The sequence below is a fragment of the Lissotriton vulgaris genome, chromosome 1_1 (assembly GCF_964263255.1).
Source record: "Lissotriton vulgaris chromosome 1_1, aLisVul1.2, whole genome shotgun sequence".
Classification (NCBI taxonomy): domain Eukaryota; kingdom Metazoa; phylum Chordata; class Amphibia; order Caudata; family Salamandridae; genus Lissotriton; species Lissotriton vulgaris.
In genome coordinates this window covers 689,556,943-689,576,277 of record NC_141685.1, presented here as the reverse complement: position 1 = coordinate 689,576,277, position 19,335 = coordinate 689,556,943, and the positions used below count along the sequence as shown (strand labels likewise).

The 19,335-nt window shown below is 42.5% G+C and overlaps 1 protein-coding gene across 1 annotated transcript in view; it reads right to left on the bottom strand.

The window, feature by feature from the left end:
• The window catches only part of DPYD (dihydropyrimidine dehydrogenase), a 3,292,815-nt gene that overhangs the window by 2,107,831 nt on the left and 1,165,649 nt on the right, over positions 1-19,335 (bottom strand). The window contains exon 5 of the mRNA XM_086954704.1: positions 11,655-11,816. Coding sequence (XP_086810830.1) covers positions 11,655-11,816 — 162 coding nt within the window. The remainder of the gene's footprint in view (positions 1-11,654; positions 11,817-19,335) is intronic.

The window sequence follows — 19,335 nt, the reverse complement described above, 5'->3', positions numbered from 1 at the left end:
GGAGGGCTCTGAGCCCGGTCTGAATCAGTTCTGGGTGTTCCTTGAGCACTTTGTTTTCCTGGCCTCTCCCTTCCTTTCAGAGAGAGGGACAGGGTCACCATCCGCCCAGCAGGAGGTGGAGCCAGCATTGTAGAGGGAAAACACAGCCCTGGAGCACTTTGTTGACATGATTCCTTCCCTCCTTTCACAGTGCAGGGCAGAGACATCAGACGCATCACAGGGGGTGGAACCAGAACTGTGGGGGGCGGGCACAGTCCTATTCAGGTCCCAGGTGCAACTCCTGCCTCCCATCTAGATGCTGATCTCTCTATTCACCACTGGGCGGACTTATTCTGTCTCCTGGAATCCCCCAGCCCTGTCACTCACAAACCAGACAGTCAATTTACAAACCAGCCAAGGCACACAGAAAGGTCAGACAAGAGAACAGCTACTTTCTAAAAGTGCTGTTCTCAAACACAGAATTTAAAAACCACCTTTCCTAAAATATGTGTTATTAAATTCTGAGTTCAGGGATACCAGACTTTTATGTCCTATCTTGCTCCTATGGGAAGATTTGCTGGTAGCCACTGTAGCCAGCATTCCCCATGATAGCCTATGGGCAAGATAGCCTTACAATAGTGAAAAACAAAAATGGCTGTAATTCACTACCAGAGCATGTCACCTGCACAAGTGCATGCTCTACCTTTCACATACACTGCACCCTGCCCAAGGAGGTACCTTGGGCCTTCCATATGGGTGACCAATGTGCACAGAAAGGGAAGGGTTAGGAGGACATGGCAGTTCACAGACTGCACACAGGCACTGTGGTGGCGAGCCTGAGACACCATTTTAGGTCTACTCATGTGGGTGGCACAACCAGAGCTGCAAGCCCACTAGTAGCATTGGTAACACTAGCCCTGGCACACTCAGTGCACTTTACTAGGGACTTCTGGGGGATACAAATATGCCAATCATGGATAACCAATTACACTCACAATTTACACAGAGAGCACATGCACTTTAGCACTGATCAGCAGTGGTTAAGTGCCCAGAGTCCTATTGCCAGCAACCACGGGTCAGAAAAAATAAGGGAGGAAGAAGCAAAGAGTTTGGGTATAACCCTGAAAAAAGGGCCATTTCCAACAAATGGGATGTCCTAAATTGGGTGATTCCCCTCTGATGACATTGGTGGGAAGGATGGCTCCGTGCTGTCCTCTGAACCAGTTCTTGTGTGCTCAGGATGGCTCCAGGCCTCCATCACACCCAGGCAGGAAATCCCTCTGGTGTGAGCAACAGAGGGATTTACTTGTACTTTCTTTAGCCACAGGAAACAAAACAGTTTTCTTTGAAATGGTGATCAGCACTCATGCGCACTGACATAATTACAGAGAAAATAAAAGGAAACTAGCAGATTGACTAATTTCACTTTCACTGCATCGGTGATTGGGGGATATCCCTGCACGACAGGAAGACTATCATCGGAAAGGGGAGAACCTTCCCTTTCTAATGGTACCTTTTCCCAGTGGATCCCAGCTTGGAGATCGCCACAGGAGGGTGATCCCCAAGCAGGGATCTGAATACACATACTAGATCACCAGGGACTTTTTTTGATGGATGTACGACAGTACAACACGATCATTTTGATCGCTGTACTTTACATCGCGGTTTTCACAACGCAAGTCATTACAACGACTTGCGTTGGAGGGCGCTGGATTGAGGATTAATATGATTTTCAGTTCTAACTCCAGTCCACGTAACAGTAGGGAAGGTGTTGGAATAGAAAATCACACTATTCCTTAACCAAGAGCGCCATCCAGCGCAAGTCATAGAAATGACTTGCATTGTATTAGCTGCGTGGTAAAGGTTGTGCGGTGTAAACACTGCGTTGTAAACGATGTTTGCCTTTTTTGATGGGGTAGCTGCCACCTTGCAATGGTCTAGTGCTCCTCCGTCCCCCAGACCCAAAAAGTCTTTCTGTCACCAGATTGGAGTTTGTACCTTCAATATGCCCCTCGGTGGCAGAACGTCTCCTAGACACCAGGGATTTTTTTGTGTGCTAAATGGTGGGGGCAGCCACCCCAAGCAACGGAGCTAGCCCAACCCCACTAAATAAATGCCAGCAGACTTTCTGCACCCCCATGGGGGCAGGTAGGAGGCATTTCAATATCAGGTATTCCCACCAGGTATTTTATTTTGGGGGGAGAGACCTCCATGGCAATGGACTAGTGCTTCCCCCACCCCATGATAGAACCAGATGTTACTTGCAAAAACACTGCAGTTTCCCCATCAGCAAATAAGGTATGGAACTGAGAATTGGGTGGACAGGAAATATGTTGATTTTTAGAAGATGTTCCTCAACTAAAACATTCTTAATGAGGCTGTCTATCTTAAAAAGCTAATCAGTGAATGCTATGTTGACGGAGTAAGGGAAGACCTTGTTGTATAATTTAATTATTAACTGTAACTGAAACTACAACCGAATACTCCACTAAATAAGACTCGACTGCTCAATACTGCCTCGGGAACATTCTGGATTTTACTTTGCAGTGGACTATTTCATGGTTCCTAACTGTCTAATCCAGAAATTGTGATTCCATTCCAGGCATATTTATGAAAATGTCCAGCCATCCCATTCAAAATGTAATTGCGAAAGATACTGTTTTCTTTGAATGTATAAGTAGAGAGGTTGCTACTGCCGTAGGGGCATTGTGGGGTGAGAGATGCCCCCTAACAGATAGAGCTGGCAACTTTAGAACGGAGGAAACACTTTCGAATCCCTGAATCAGCTCAACTGCCAGTAAATCTGGGCAAATCCCTTCATTTCCCCATGCCTAAAAAATGTTTAACGTGAGCTTCTCGTGAAAAGTGCTCAAAAGCCCTTGGGCTAGCTTTGAGCTATGTAAAACTGCCAAAAAGAAAAACTAATAAATAAAACATGATTGTGACACTTTGTATGAGTTGCTCTGTTTTAAATGTGATGTTTTTATGGATGGAAACAAATTTGAACATTGTCAAAGATATTTGAGTACTCTGGCATTTGAGTGAGTAAATGCTCATTTTGTATTCGCGAAGCAAGAATTTAAACTTGCAAGCATAGGTATTCACTCGTAGCATTCCACAAGTATCAAGTAATATAGTATCCAACTTGGCGAATGTGCCCCAAAGTGAAGAATATAATATTTTTGACCTACTGAAGTGTCTGTTCATGGCGCTATTAGTCTAGAATTAATTTTTCTAGCTTCATGGTTCATTTATATTCCCCAACATGTCGCATATTGCCAGATTGTTTTTTTATCTTTTTGCCTCTTGGCCATTTAACTTGCACTTAGAATTTATAGGCCTATATTATGCACTTAAAAACATAAACCACACTGCGTTTTCTACGTGGTTCTATGTGGTTGTAAGAAAGGCGTGGGTTTGTTGTCTACGTTTATTAACTGTAGCGAAGAAATAGATAAAAGGCAAGCGACAGGCTAGAAAATAAAACATCCTCCAAAAGAGCAGTTTCTCACGTTTTTTTTACTAAATAGTCTATGCTAAACACGCACATAAAATTCTACTGTAAACTGCATTTTAAACCGTTTATCATATTCCTCTGTGTTATTATCAATCATTGTGCCAACACTGAACTACCCTAAATAGATTTAGAATGATTCTGAAGAAATATGGAAAATGTTTTGAAAAATCTATTAAGCCATAATTCTTCACTGTTAATAGTGACATTATAAATAAGAGTACACACACATTAAACAGTTATGAGCACTCTATTGGCCGCATATTATTTGCAAAAAGTAAGATTGACCATATCTATATGTCATGGAAGTGACAAGGGTTTCCCGTGCTGTAGGTTTTATAAGATCCAGAGTGTTTTATTTTTCCTTTCGGGCATAAGAAAACAGCAGCAAGCCCAATCTGGAGCAAGGCTCAAACATTAGCTGAAATGTTTTTTTTAGCAAACGCTTAGTATATGCTATTAGCTGTAAATCTGGCCTTGCAGATGACCCGAATAGAAAATATGTTGAATTCAGAACACCTACATTAATGCTAAAAAAATAAATAGAAGAAGATAAAGTTTTGGTTTCCTTATGGAACTTGCAGGGGTCCCTTTTGACCAGTTATATAGGTGCAAATATTCCATAGGCAATCATCCTGCAAACGTGCGGCACTGGGATTATGTATCTGAAAGGCTTCAGTGCATCACAGATTGTGAGTAGCAGCTCGAGTTGGTGGCTTTGACAGAGACCATGGACCATTTAGTTAGATTTCATTACATATCTCGAGTATTTCTTATAGAGAACACCTTTCTGTAGGATGAACAACTCCCCCCGGGTGGACTTTCGTTTTATGGTCTAATGCATTCTGAGCGTTTTAGTACTGTTTTGCTTTCTTTGAACTAATTAGACAAACATACCTGAAATTAATGATTTGTAGGACAAAATTTCGGAACTGTGGTCAGTGATCATAATGACCTGGAGTGAGGTGGTCACTCTAATATGCAATTAAGGTTCCCTATCCTTTTTCAGCGTGGACGTTTGCATGACAGTGCTTGAGATACAATGTGCAGGCAGCTTGCCGGGTTGTATTGCAGGTGGGGTGATTTACTTTGCATGTGCTGAGGAGTAGTAAAGATTACAGCAGAGTACAAAGTTCCCCAGAGATGGTGTGAATACGTGGAGATAAGGGTGGGTAGGTATAGTCAATAACGTGACTGGGAAGATTCCCTAGTCGGAACTTGGAGAGCCTCATACACCCAGAGTATTAGGTGTGTAACACACCCTTACTTGAGGGTATCCAGTGTCATCATCGACTCACTGCCCCTCGACAGACCGGCGCTGCAATGTCTGCCGGTGTACCAAAAGGTACTCTTTTAGCGGGGTTCTTTAGTTCCTTGCCGATGGTGGGTGTAGGTGAGGGGATAGAGTGGTGTAGTCAGTGAAAACGTGAGTGGAAATAAAAAGGGTAAAACAGTCCACACTGAATTTTATTACCATGGCTGGTTCCCTGGTTAAAAGGGGTGAGAGGGGAACTAGAGACCGTAAAAAGTTTACAGAACTCTAACTCAACCCCCTGGTGTGGTCAACATGTTTCTCGCCAGATGGCGATTCGTCAGGACCTAAATACAGTACTACACAGAATAACAAAGATGAGCTAAATGTTCATACAATATGTAGAAGGTAGATACAACCTCTCTCATTCGGAGGAAAAGAGAGCCTCGTGGTCCTGCTCTATTTAGGCGACCCTAGGGGGGATTGGATCAGGCCTCGCAGCGTACTCCCGTGAGGCCAGCGCATTGAAGTTACTGGAACCTTCGTAATCGCGCTGGAGTGGCGGCACACCTACCCCTCACGCTCGCGGCACCTGGTCAAGGTGCGGAGCAGCTGGTGATATTTTCTTTTAAAATATGGGGAGTTTACGCACTAAGCCATGTGCATTTGGATGATCTGAGGCTAAAGCAAACGCAAAGTATAGATGCTGCTATCTCTAAATATACCACATTCCCTTGACAGCAATATACTGTCAATATATGAGCGCCTTTTCATCTAAATGCGGTAAAAAATAATAGTTTGAATGAGGCTGGCACACCAAATGTTTAGCATGGGAGACTTGACAATGGTTCTGACGTGTAATTTAGAATGGAAGTACGTAATGGTTAAAGTGACATGAAGGAAAAATTTATCAAACCCTTTGAGTGACTAACATTCTCTCAAATACATTCCCCTCTCTACAAGGCTTAATTCAGAGTCATGTAGCTTATGTGTACAGAGTGAATAGTCAAACTGCAGATCAGATATAACACAATGTATAAAGCACATAAATTATAGGTTTTACATTTTAATAATTCCCCAACTTGAAGAGACACAAAGGAGTTATTTTGGGAGGAGGTAAGAGGCGACATTTCTAAACTTTGTGAAGAACTGGGTTCCCCGACTTCTCTGCAAGAGGTCATTCTAGCCAACATGAACATAACATCAGGGTGTAACCCGTTTGCTGCTTCTTTCAGCCAATGGTTGTAGCGCGCACTACCTCGGTACGTGCTTGCGAGCACTACCTTGGTATGTGCTCGGAACGTTCGAAGCAGCAAACGGGTTAAGGAATGTGTTTTTGATACTATCATTGTGTAATGCCTTAATCTGAACTGGTGTATACAAAAAAGGTGGGGGACGAAATGCTTGAATTAATCTCAGCAACTGGTAATTACTCTGGCCCGCATTCCCATCTATTGTTATTTTGCACACCATTTAACCTCAGTTTGGGTCCAGCTATATGAAAATGAGTCTAGACCATGACCCATTCAGAACAGTCCAACCTGAACAGGTTCTCCCTGAACCAGAACACAAGCAACCCAGGACCAGTTTTGCAGTAGTTATGGGCTCATCAGCCGGGTACAGATTGGTTCCTGTGACACAGTGTGCATGGGGCCCATATTTGGGCATACCATTTCCACTTATGGCGTCAAAATGAAATGTACAAAATAGTGAAGAATTGAACGCTTGAGTTAATCTAAGCCACTGGTAATTACTCTGGGCAACATCGCTGTCCATTGTTATTTTGCACACCATGCCACCTCAGTTTGGGACCAGATATAGGTAAATCTGGGTGGATTAGGGGTTGGCGGTAACCTCTGCTTTGCAGCAGAGTTTGTAGATTTATTCCCAATTTGCATTTCGACTGGAGGGCAGAGTGCCAGAAAAACTCAGTGAACCACTACATGGCAGAGTTTTTCCCACATGCAATTTACCAATGTTAAGTTGGCGAGCGAGAAAATCAATCGCTAGGATGATTCCTTGTGCGATTTCTCAACAAGGGGGGCTGCAGCAGGTCGCTACCATGTTAAGAAACCAGACGCTCAAGAAGAAAATCTACTCAAGCAGCAGAAAGAAGCAGCACCCTCTGGTGCAGCGTGTGGTGCATTTTGTGCTGATTTTACAACACAGAACAAGGTCCCGGTTCTATAAATCAGCACAATATACCAAAATTCAGTTGCTTCCGGAGCAGTGCAGAATCTTGTGGAGTTTTTATGTAACTTCGCCAAAGTCCATGTATTAAATTCATATGAGCTCAAGTTCACATTTGTGGAACACTATCATACATTTTCACTTATAAACCTGAGTGTCACTTAGATGCAGAACACTCTTTGGCGATATTGGTTTTCACCAGCAGATGTTATAAATATACGTGTGTTAAGCTCTTCTATCTTCAAACTTTGAATCCATTAAATCAGTAAGTCTTTTTAAGACTTTTTTTGCTCAAATTGGAACCTTGTACTGCCACATCGTCTTTGGTGTAAATTGTTCAGTGCAGGTTTCAGGAAATGAGCTAGTTTTCCAGTTCCAAATCTATAGATAGCTATTGATTAAATTTACCGAAAAACAGTGGCATAGCTGGTGTGTCATGTGCTCGATTGCATGGAAGAAAATGGCCCGATAGCCGCTTAACTGTGAATTTCAGCAATATTCAGGATTCGGTAAGATCCCCAGGCTTGTGGGTCCTGGTGCACTGCACCTGCTGCACAAATGGAAGCTACATCCCTGCCGAAAATGTGTCTGCCTTGTATTTTATTAATGCACTTTCAAATAAATTAAGATGATTTCATAAATGTACGGATTTTAAATTGAGGTACTCTTATCAAGATGGAATCTCACACTCCAATAGTTGGAATTTCGGATGCATTCATCTAATTTATTCCTAAGAATTATGCTTTGCTCTGAAGTCAATGCACACTTCAGCTAACATAGTACATCATAATTCAGGTCGCTTGTCATGCAGAAAATGCAAAACAAAAAAACCACAAAACACCTAAATGTAAAAAAAGGCACACAAGAAGAGGCCTGACTACCAAAAGGAAAACATCATGGATGACTATTGTGTGCTTTGTGTGCATTGTGTACCATAAATGTTGAATTTAAGTGTTATGCGGGTTTTGTCTAGAATCAGAACTTAGATTCTGTGTTTTTTTTGTAGTAAATTTCATGAGGTTTTATAACTAAATTATTTGAAATCCATGTTGCATACCGTTTTCCACCGTGAACAGTGGAGTTTGGCTCCAGGTTCTGGTAAGCAGCCTGGCTCTGCATTCAACATGCTGCTGACAGCTAACCCCCATGGCACATAGACGTTGGCCATGCACAGTAGCCAACCTTGCTTCCCACTGGGTTTGGCCCATTGAGGTTGGCCTTTCACCAGGCCCTCTCTTTCATTTATTTTTAGCAATTGTTTTTCAGGATTTGCAGATCCAAGTTCTTGGTTCCCAAACCCAATGCAAGCCTCATGCCTAGTTACCGCAAACCCAGGGCAAAAATCTATGACCCATGCTTGTTATGTCATGTAAAGTTATATCTATTTGTCAGTTCTCATTTGACCCAGTGGGTATCCGGGCACCTGCAAAGGGTAGGGTATCCTGGTACCTGTAAAGTTTCATCTTGCACAAGTATATGGTTCCAGAGCAAAGATCATAAGCCTACGAATTTTGAGGCATGGGTTAGCAAAGTTGTCCTTGGATTAACAGAACATGAAGTTTGTGCTTTCCACTGATCCTTTTTTAGATTCAAAATACTTTAGCACATAAATTCACACCCAGAGTCTGTGACACGAAAATAGGAACCACAGATCCTGGGCCTTATTTTAGATATCAACTTACAGCAAATCTTGAAAAGTATCCGCGGACACCAAAACATTTTATGTTCTTATTTTTATTTAAACCATTCAGGACCACACTGTTGGTAACCCCAGTAGGACCTGGACATTAAGGTGGGCTCACCCAGCCCATATCTGTGCTTTAATATTTATTTCAAGATGACTGGACTGTGTCCTGAAATGGCACCCAGAAGATAACCTTTGCTCTTGTAGCCAGTCAATCAGAGCACTTAGATCTGTGATTCCAACTTTGCATAAAACTTTTAAACCCATGCACAGATTTGCAACAACTTTGGCAAACATTTACCACAGTAAGATACAGTCCACCAAGCCAATTATTACACAGGAGATCAAACGTTCAGAGGAGATCCAAAAGGTGTTATCCTATTTTAGATCCCATTGGAAATCTTTTGCATGCCTCTAAAGCCAAAGTGACTTAACAGATTTACACCAAACCTGGCATTAAAGCAGAACTTTACTCAGAAGGATTGCTTTTCCTGCTTGGTGGAAATCTGTACAGTAGATTTTGAGATATTGGTGTTATAAAAAGTGCTGTTTGGGCATTATGGCGTTATGGTTATTGTGAAACGTGGCCATTTAAGGCCACACAGAGTCAAAGGACATAAATGCGCACACTTTATTTAAAAAGGGACTCCTAAGGGGAATGAGGAAGTCGTTTTTTCCCCAATATCCATTTTGAGCTTGAGGAACCAAAGTCCAATCTGCAGACCAAAATACTTTGATTGGCTGGCCACAAAATACAATCATTTCTTACAAACAACATTTCAGGAGATGGAGCATGAACTCTGTAACCCAAACATAAAAGAGGCCCCAGAAGGGGGCAAGGTGACCACCATGACTCCAAGGGCTTAGTGGGGGAGCAATCTAAAGAGACCTTCATATTTTCCACAAAAACAAATTCCACAAAAACAAATTCACCCCTGTATCAGGTTCCGCCAACTGTTTTCTGTGTACCTGTTCCTGAAATACTAAAATAGCACTGGAACCTGCACTTTCTGAAACAGGACTGTAATGCCAGGCACCATTTCAGGAATTTCAGGAGGGCATACCTTAACTACTCCCCGAAGACCAGAGGCACTACAAATCAGGACGGTGGTCTTGTTTCAGGGACTTTGTCATTTTTGGGTGTTCAGTCTGCAGACTCAGAAGATAGTCCACAAACCGTCCAGTGCTTCAGTAAAGGCCAGGCCCCGTGGACAACCATAACAGTACACAACCCTGTGAGCAGTGACCAATGACTACCAATGGAGGGTTTTCAGCCTTCTGCCAGATGATCCGTGCAGCACAAGGCAAAAGGCCATGCTCAGTGCCAAATGAGTACACTGAAAGAGAATGAAGTGTTAAAAAAATATAATTGAGCACAGTGGGGATTAGGCACTTGCAGTGGGTTTGTGCAAGGCCTGGCCAAAGGCTAGGCTTTGCAGCCAGTGTGTGCAGCGACTGATGGTCGCCTATGGAGGTTTTGGACAAAGGACCTGACTGAAGGTCAGGCCCTGGAAACAATACATGCTGCACAATGTCAATCAATCATTAATTTCTCTAATTAACCCAATCTATCTATATCTATACTAATATAATAAAGAGAGAGCCCAAACATTTGAGGCAGGTAATCTCAGGAACCACAGCACCAATCACAACACCCAATACAGCATTGGAAAGGGCAGTTGCAGTAGAAGGACATGGGCTATGCAGACGCCCACCATATACATTTAAAAGGTAAAAGAAACGTGCCAGCAAAGTAGTCCCTTGTGGGCGTGTCTGCGTTGTGCTGTGGGTGTGTGCTGGGGGCGTGACAAACGCTGGGGGCATGTGGTACGATCCGCCCTTCATGCCATGTCTTATATCGTGTGCTGTGGGCGTGTGCTGGGGGCATTGGCGTGTGTGCGGGGCGCGGGATTACGAAAAAAATAACCGAGCATTGTGCCCAATATTTCATTGTTTTTTCGGGCCAGGCTCAGTACATTCCAGCTCCGGGTGTGCTTGCCCCGCGCTCCCAGTGACGTCCACCTGCTTTACTGTATGGAGGTCAGGCATGGCTCTATTCCCAAGGGCCGGAAGGAGCTCAAACAGGGGCCATTGTGCAGGAAATCTAATCTCGCATTAACTTACGGTGACGCCTGAGGCGCACAGGCCTCGCGCCAGGCACATCCGGACACAAGGCCCGCCTCCACGGAAATAGCAAGAAAGGGACTATCCCTCCCCCGGTAAGTAGATTGGTGGCACGGCGGCAAACATCTCCAGCAACATACTCATATTTTTTCACCACCCATTTTGAAAATGCACAGGTCTCTCTCATTGATGGCCAGCACTGACATACACTTTTAGACACACCTCTCGCCAGAAGTTCAAGAATTGCGAACTTTAGAGCTGGGGAGCTACGTTTGAATCTCTGCATCAGCTCAACATCCTGTGATTCCGGGCAAATCGCTTTGTCTCCCCTTGCCTACCATGAATAAATGTGTTCTTCTGTAATGTAAATTGTGCTCATGCCATGTTGTCGAGTTTGCGCTATATAATATTGCAAGGAAACATAAAGCAGGGAAACTCGAGTTCACAAACTACTGACCGGGCACTCTTAAGTGTACCAGAAGTGCACTGTGAATCGGAGCGTTTCACAGGCCGGTCACAGATAAGAAATGCTATCAAAACGAAATCCTACAAAACAATATAACACTGGCCGGCAGCAATTCATACCCGGACAACGTCGGGATGGGCTGCGAGTAATATATAAATGTCTTAAAAAAGTTAATACAATTGATAAGAAAGCAAGCAAATGGCATTATGTGTTTCCATGCAACAATGGAAACTATTTATTTTGTGTAGCATACATCCCTTGCTTCTTAAAACTATTTACTGATATAAAAAACAGATAAGAATACATTATAGAACTAAATCCTGTTTATAAATATCATTGATTACAAATGATCATGGAAGGAATCATAATATTACTATTCACACAATGCAGTATGTACTTTTACAGATGAGAAATATGAATCTTCATAACTGAGGATGTCACGTACCTCCGTTGCAAACTGCTGCAATCCACCTATGTTAATGGGTCCTTCCTCCGTTGCATATAAATTGCATCCACCCACACATAGGTCTGAGGTGGGACACACCATTCCACAAGTCAGGCCAAGGGGATTGTCAGAGAAAATGGTTTTAGCAGCGCCATAGTAGTTCTGTATTAGGAAGAAACAAACAGAATGCGTGCCATTCTTAAGTCAAATGAGGATAAAAATGATTGGCAAGTATTTAGCAAACAGTGCTGTAATTGCTTATTAAATTTTAGAGTATACCTAAATTCGAGTCTGAGTACAAACTTCGCCAATTACTTCCCCTTAACTGATATAAACAATTCCCACATTTGCCCACCCTAAAAATGTCTTCCTTTTAGGTTACATTAATTTTTAATTTACCGATAAATCAAAAAATAAGACCAGAAGGCTGCAAAAAATTAAGTAAACAGCACGGGTATAGTTGTATAATCATGACACTTCAAGATTACTGAACAGTAAAATGGGATATCAATTAATCTTTTGCCTCCAGTGAAAAGCTTCCCATAATAATTTATTTTCATCCTTTGGCAAAAACGTAGTACATTCAATTCAATTCAAACATCTGTATTTCGATTTAATTTAAACCATAAAAGATAAATATTAACAGTTCATACACATTGATTAATAAAAACACAATTTAAAAAGAATGAAGCATTCCACAGTTCCACTTTAGACAATATGCAAATGCTAAAAGGATCACAATTTAGATACAAAATGTTTAAAAGAGAAAAACCGGCAATCAGTCTCGTTAAAAAATGGTAGAATTGCTCAGCTTAGTTTAGTATAGCTGAAGTGCTTGAGGAGAATATGAAGTCCAGGTTAGGTTGAGAAGAACCGAAGGCAGGATGGGAATATATATACATGTGATAAGTGAAACTTTCCTAATTAGGTCTGATCAATAACAAAAGTGCAAGTGCTATAAAGTGCTGGTGGGATACTCTAAACAAGACATAGTATGCTTAACAATGCATTCTACCCGGTCTCTCAACGATTTCTAAAGTGCAAATGCAGAAATAACAAACACAATTCAAGATTACAAATGTGTTTCAGTCTACTAACATTTCAAACTTTTTTTCACCCTTATGCCCACAGCAAACAAATATCTGCTGCCACTAAAAACGATTTTCTGGGAAGTGTCAGTTTTCAATATTCTTTCTGCCTCAAAACCAGACCAAGTGCCTAGGTTTCAACAGATTAGTTTAATCCATTTTTTTTTCCTGAGCATACCATAGGCAGGCTGAAAGAATAGTAAGTGAAGGTCATTTTCCTGTGTATCAAGTTGGCATAATCACAGCACTCCGCATTACTCTCATATGTGTTTCGGCCCCATTTCGATGTGTTCAAGTTAGTTTGCAGAACGCCATAACAAAATTTCATATGTAAGTTTGCCACCTGGGGCAGCACTTCATCTAGAAATTACTCAAAGCTGGGGTCTGTTTCATAAGAAGAAACTGGGGCGTTAATCCACCAGTGACTGGGCTGTGAGACACACTGTTTTGAATATACGCCCGAAAGGTAGTTTTCAGTATTTTCTTTGAAGCTAATGTCAATAGGGTGGTATCTTCCCAAAAGTGCTCCAGCACAAGTTTGCAGAACCAAGTGTAAACATGCTTAATCCACTGAAGGCTAGTACCTTGGTCAAACCTTAGAATTTCTTCTAGTCATTCTTTATAGTGGGCTAGTTTGGTTGTTGACCACAGTTGCACCCAGAACAATATTGGTCTTAATATGGCTTGATGATCAATACATTTAGTATGTAAGGCCATAACAGTAGGAATTACAGGTGTGCACCCAGGGAGACGTAACAACTTCCTAAAAAATGTATTTTCTTCTCCCTCATTGGTATTCCTACATGAAGGCCCCCATAGTTCTGCCCCATAAAGGGATACCGATTGAGCCCTGTATATATATATACCTCAAGTGCGGGGTATTCTGCCTTAGTAATACTGTTCTCGTGATTTTTTAGTATTGGTAGAGAATTTTGAAGCAAAATCGTCTTACTGTTCTGCAGTTGCGGTTGCCAGGTCAATTTGTTGTCTTGTTATGCCTGGATAATTAAAGTTCTACACATATTGTAGCTTCTGATTTTAAAAATGTATGTTCTTCTTAAACGATTTATGTGGGTTAACTGTCATATATTTTGTTTTACTAGAATTTATTTCTAGGCCCTTAGTGTTGCAATAAACACCAAAAACATCTAATAAGCATTGCAAGCCCTTTGGGGTATGGGATATTAAAAAAGTGTTCTTCAAAAATAACAGAGCTGGTACTGGCACACCACCTAGCTTTGGCGAGTCATGCACACAGCCCAGTAGGGATTCTGGGACATCATTTACATATAGTGAGAATAGAGTGGGTGCCAGCACACAAATCTGCCTAATGCCCATTTTGACTGGGATTGCCTCAGTAAGTTCACCAATCAGACCCCATCTAACTTTCGCAATCTTATTATTTGCACAAGGAGTTCCCCCTGGTACCCCTTGATCTTTTAGCGAATTCCAAAGCAAATATCTGGGGATGAGGTCGAAGGCGGTCTTCAAATCAATAAATGTGATGTACAAGTGGCCTTTTTTTAAAACTATGTATTTTCAACTCCTACAGAGAAATCTGAAGACCTGGTCAATTGTGCTTGTTCTAGCTCTAAATCCAGCCTGGTATTATGATAAAATATGATTCTCCTCAATCCAGTCATTTAATTCTGTTGAAATCTGCTTAGCCTACATTTAAAAAAAAATGTCTATTAAGCTCATGGGCCGGTGATTTGCAGGGTCTTAGTGGTTGCCTTTTTTAAAAATAATAATAATTTTGGCCCCTTTTCATGACCTTGGAACTGGTGCGCCTACCGCCATTGAATGACAGAGAAAGTTAATATATGGTCCCCAAACAGTTTTGTGCCTCAGCAAGTCACCTGGTATTTTATCTGGACCTGGGGCTTTCCCCGGTTTTACTGCATCAATAGCTGCAAGGGTACCCTCCAAACTAAAAGACTTGGAGGCTTTGCCAGGGATTGTTGTATGGCCTTGCAGGTTACATGTTGTATCAATTACAGACCTTGAATACAGTTGGGAAAAGTGATTGACCCAGGTGCTGGCATCTAGAAAGAGGTCCTTATTGCTTCTTCCCACTTTATTTCCTTTAGCTATCAATCACCAAAAGCCAGAGTGAACCTTGGTCTTGGCTACACTAATCAGTTCTTTCCAGACACTATCATTCCAGATCTTTTTGGTTTGCACTAAAAGTCTTGTATACTTGGACCTTTTCTCTCTTAGCGTCTTGACGTCATTTGACTTGGCTGCCAAAATGAACTCACTTTTGGCATTGCGACACTATGGGTTCAATTACTATGGGTTCAATTGATATTGGATTAGAATCAATTTCGCTCCGGATTTTGGGTTGGAAGAGGGTACCTGCTCGAGGTAGAAAAGGAGGATAATGGTCACTATTGGCTCTATTTTTAACTTCTAAATCATGTACATTTGGCCAAAAGCAGATAGATGGCAATATATAGTAAATGCTGCTCTTGCAAATACACCTGCTAAATGTAATGGTATTCGGCCTATCGGATGGCAACCACACATTGCAGGCTCTAGGTTCATGCCCTGAGACTAATCGAGTGAGTTGTGAAACTTCCACTGTACAGGGCACTGCTGGGCTACTGCCCAAGGGGCAGATGTTATTTGCAATGTCCTCCTCTTCTAAGATATTTTCTAGTTCCACAACTTGTTCAAATTTACGATTGAAATCTCCCCCCACGATTACCATTGCCCTCGGATCGAATGTACCTAAAAATTTAGCTAACTGGTCTATCGCTGGGGATTCCTTACTGGACGGGCTAGGTCTGTTGTAGATATCTACTGTATAAATTTCGGTCTTGTCACATCTGGAAATATTCCCCCCGACTAAATCTTGTGATGGAAGATCCAGCTGGGTTGTGTCAATTCTTGGGGTGATTTTTACCCATATGATAAGGCCACCCGAGGATCTACCTCTAGATGAGGTGATGGCATTAGCACTAAATGTTTTGAACCCAAGCTTGTGGGAAGTTTCCAGAGCCCATGTTTCTTGCAACAAGCATATTTCACTGAGATAAATATAATCCTGCCATTCTGCATCTGTTAAATCCTTTTCGCCCTGATATGTTCCACGATATCAGTCGTATTTCTGATTTCTGTATTCACCTGGTTGACATACACTGATTATCAGGGGCTTGTACAGTTTCCATTTCAGTCCCAGCTTCCTGATCTTAATGATGTTCATTAACAAGGTCAGGAGAACATATAACATTTTTGTACATTACCGGGTGTGACTGAATTGAGGCCACATAGTCAGGAGGTTGGGGTGCTAGTGGAGCAGAGTCTCTATGTGACATATCTTTATGGACTGAACTGGCGGTCAGTTCTCTTTGATCAGGTAGTATGTGATTTGGTGGGTCTAAGAGTAACAGTCAATCAACATTGTCTAAAATTGAGTCAGAATCTGCCCAAGTACCAGGTTTTAAAAAAAGATATATTTTGGGCAAATACAGACCTCTTGGGTTATATTTCATCTGAATGCCAGTGGGTGATGGTGAAATTGTCCTTACTTCCAGCGCTATCAATTCATGCACCAAATTCTCATCTCTTAGGTGCAACTCAATGGAATCCATTTGGGATGAACAATGGCTTAATCTTTTTGCCCATAATATTTCTTCTCTAACAACCGATCGGCACCCCTGACCTTTCTGATCCAACAGATAGATTTGTTGATTAGGGAGTTATGGTCTTCATGTTTAACGCATGTCGTAATTGTAGGAACATTTATTATGAAAATGCTTTTTGTCCGGCTTTTGATCAACTTACATGCGTTACTAAGGAGACACTTATTAGTGTCCTCGAGTATTTTCTTTCTACCCATTTTACTGCTCTCTAATTCCCAGGTCTTCAGGGTAGTCAGTTTTAAGGGGGGTGTAGAAATGGAGTAATATTATGTGTGGAATTATTGCTAATAGTATTGCTCTGAAGAGGGTGAGGGCTTGTTTCATGACCTGTGGGATAATCTGTAATTTGTGAGTTAGTCCGCTCCCTGTCCAATTGACATTTAACCTGTTCTGCAGGGTTTAGATTATCTTTTTAAGAGAGTTAACTTCAATCCTAAGGTCATTAATAATCGCAGTAGCGTCCGTAGTCAATCGCAGTAGCGTCCGTAGTCACCCCTATTTGGACCTCATTTCCCTGGTTGATAGAATCTTGCCCCTCGTATTCCTCATGGATGGTACTTGGACGTGATGGATATGATACCGGCTCTACTTCTGCCATCATCCCCATGTTATTCTCAGTTAGATCTTGTAGAGGGGAGAATCTATTAATCAGGGGGATACTGATGGAAATGTTGGTGCTATTAGTGGCATCAGAATCCATGTTTATTGCACAACTATCTTGCCTAAACAGGGGGGTATTGGATGTCCCTGGTTCTAATTGCATCATAAACCACTGCAGTTTTTGAAGCACTGCTTTGGCTGATAAGCGGCTCTGATTTTATTGGACCTCTCTGCCACCTTCGATACGGTACCTCACCAGCTTCTCCTGGATCGGCATCTCTGGGGCAGTGTGGGCTTGGCTGAGATCCTTTTTGGAGGAGCGCTCCCAACAGGTCTGGATGCCTCCTTTCTCTTCCTCTGCCAGAAAGCTATCAACGGGAGTCCCGCAGGGCTCTACTTTGAGCCCGCTACTTTTTAATATCTGTATGACCCCTTGGTTTCCCTGGCAGAGGGGCTGGGTGCCAAAATCATGGCATATGCTGATGATACACAGCTTCTTTTTACATGAAAAGGTTCTGAATTGGGCACCGGGGATGCAAAGAGGTGTTTATCTGCTGTGTTTACCTGGTTGGCCAAGGTGAATCTCAAGTGTAATGAAGAAAAATCAGAGATACTGCTGTATGGCAATTTCCCCCCACAGTTTAGAGAGGCCTTGTGGCCACCGGACTTCCCATGCCCATGGTCAGTGGTTAGCCCGGCCAAGAACTTGGGAAAATGGTTTGGGGAAGACCTCAGGTTCACCGAGCATATTAAAAAACTTACTGGTATATGCTTCGGCACTCTTAAGATCTTTAGGAAGTTCTTCCCTTTGCTACCATAGCAGGAAAAAGGAAATGGTGGCTAGGGCACTCATCCTTTCCAGGCTTGATTACGCCAATGCCTTATTTATTGGCATCCCTGGTTTTCACATGAATAAACTCCAACTGATTCAAAATGCGGTGGCCAGACTCCTATTCAACATCGCCAAACAATCCAGTGCGAGGCTACTTCTCCGTGACCTTCATTTGTTACCTGTGGCCCAGCGGGTCCAATTTAAAATCTTGACCATGGCCCATAAAAGCTTGCATGACTCTGGACCTTTGTACATTAGGAAGCGCATGGCCTTTTACAAGCCTGGCCGCTCGCTCCGCTCCTCCTCTCTTCACCAACTGGACATTCCTCGGTTTCGCGCTCTAGGATGGGCGACCAATCGTGGTCAGTAAAAGTGGCCACTCTATGGAACAGCCTTCCCGGCCTTTTGCGACATACTCAGGACCTCCGTATTTTTAAAAAGCTTCTCAAAACTCATCTTTTCAACCCCCTCATTTAATTTCATTTGTGCTCTCTCAGCCTCCGTCCATCCGCGCCAGGATACTCCTGTTTAGTGGTGCGCGCTACAAATCATATATAACATAACTTTGCACTTCTTGTAGTGCGTTTGGTAAAAATAGAGAGAATACGAACAGCAGTTTTAAAGCATAAGTTAGAGGAGGATGAAGTCTCAACCAAGGAGTGAGGGTTGCCTATAGGAGCTGGGAGAGAATCAGGAAATAAAATATCTTGCCACTCCTCCAGTAGATCGTCTATGTGATCTAGCACACAGTTGTGGGCTGCCAATATATAAGCAACTTTTGTCCTACTAGCTTTTAGATTTAACCCCTCAGATTCCTCCACCTCCCTTGTTGTAGACTTCCTTTCCTCCATACTACCAGTAATAATGTATCCCCGGGGAAAAGAAAGGAAAAGCTCAAAGCAGTAGGTTGATACAATGGTTACATGGGTTTTTCAAAACCACAGGTACTTGAAAATACAAAACAGAATGGAATATATAAAGTGCAATGACAGGGTACTGAAAGATAGAGGAAATAAGTGGCAACGTTTTTAACTCACAGTTTATGTATGTAACGAACGAAAGTTCCAATGGGTCCAATGCGAATAATACAGAGCCAAGAGAGGTGGTGCAGCCCAGCCTTGGCCAGCAGCGGACTGGCTGGGCCCCGATTTGAATTTATGTGCCTCCAGACGCACAAACCGGTGTCAACGCCTCCTGACATGAAACAAGGCTTGCTGGGGGTTGGTGTCCCCGAGGGCAGGTGAGGCTGTTGTGGCGGCTAGCGGCTACCGCAATGCGGGGGCCGCGATTTGAATTCATGCGCCTCCGCAATTACAAACCGGCATCAGCGTCACCTGTCGTGAAACAAGGTTTGCTGGGGGGTGGGGGAGGAGTCCCTGAGGGCAGGTGTGGCTGTTGTGGCGGCTAGCTACATTCATTATAACCTGATTTTGGGGACAACACACATTCTAGGATTGAAAGAAGAGAACAAAAATAATCTACTGTCACTGAAGGAACATTTCCATTTAGCAATT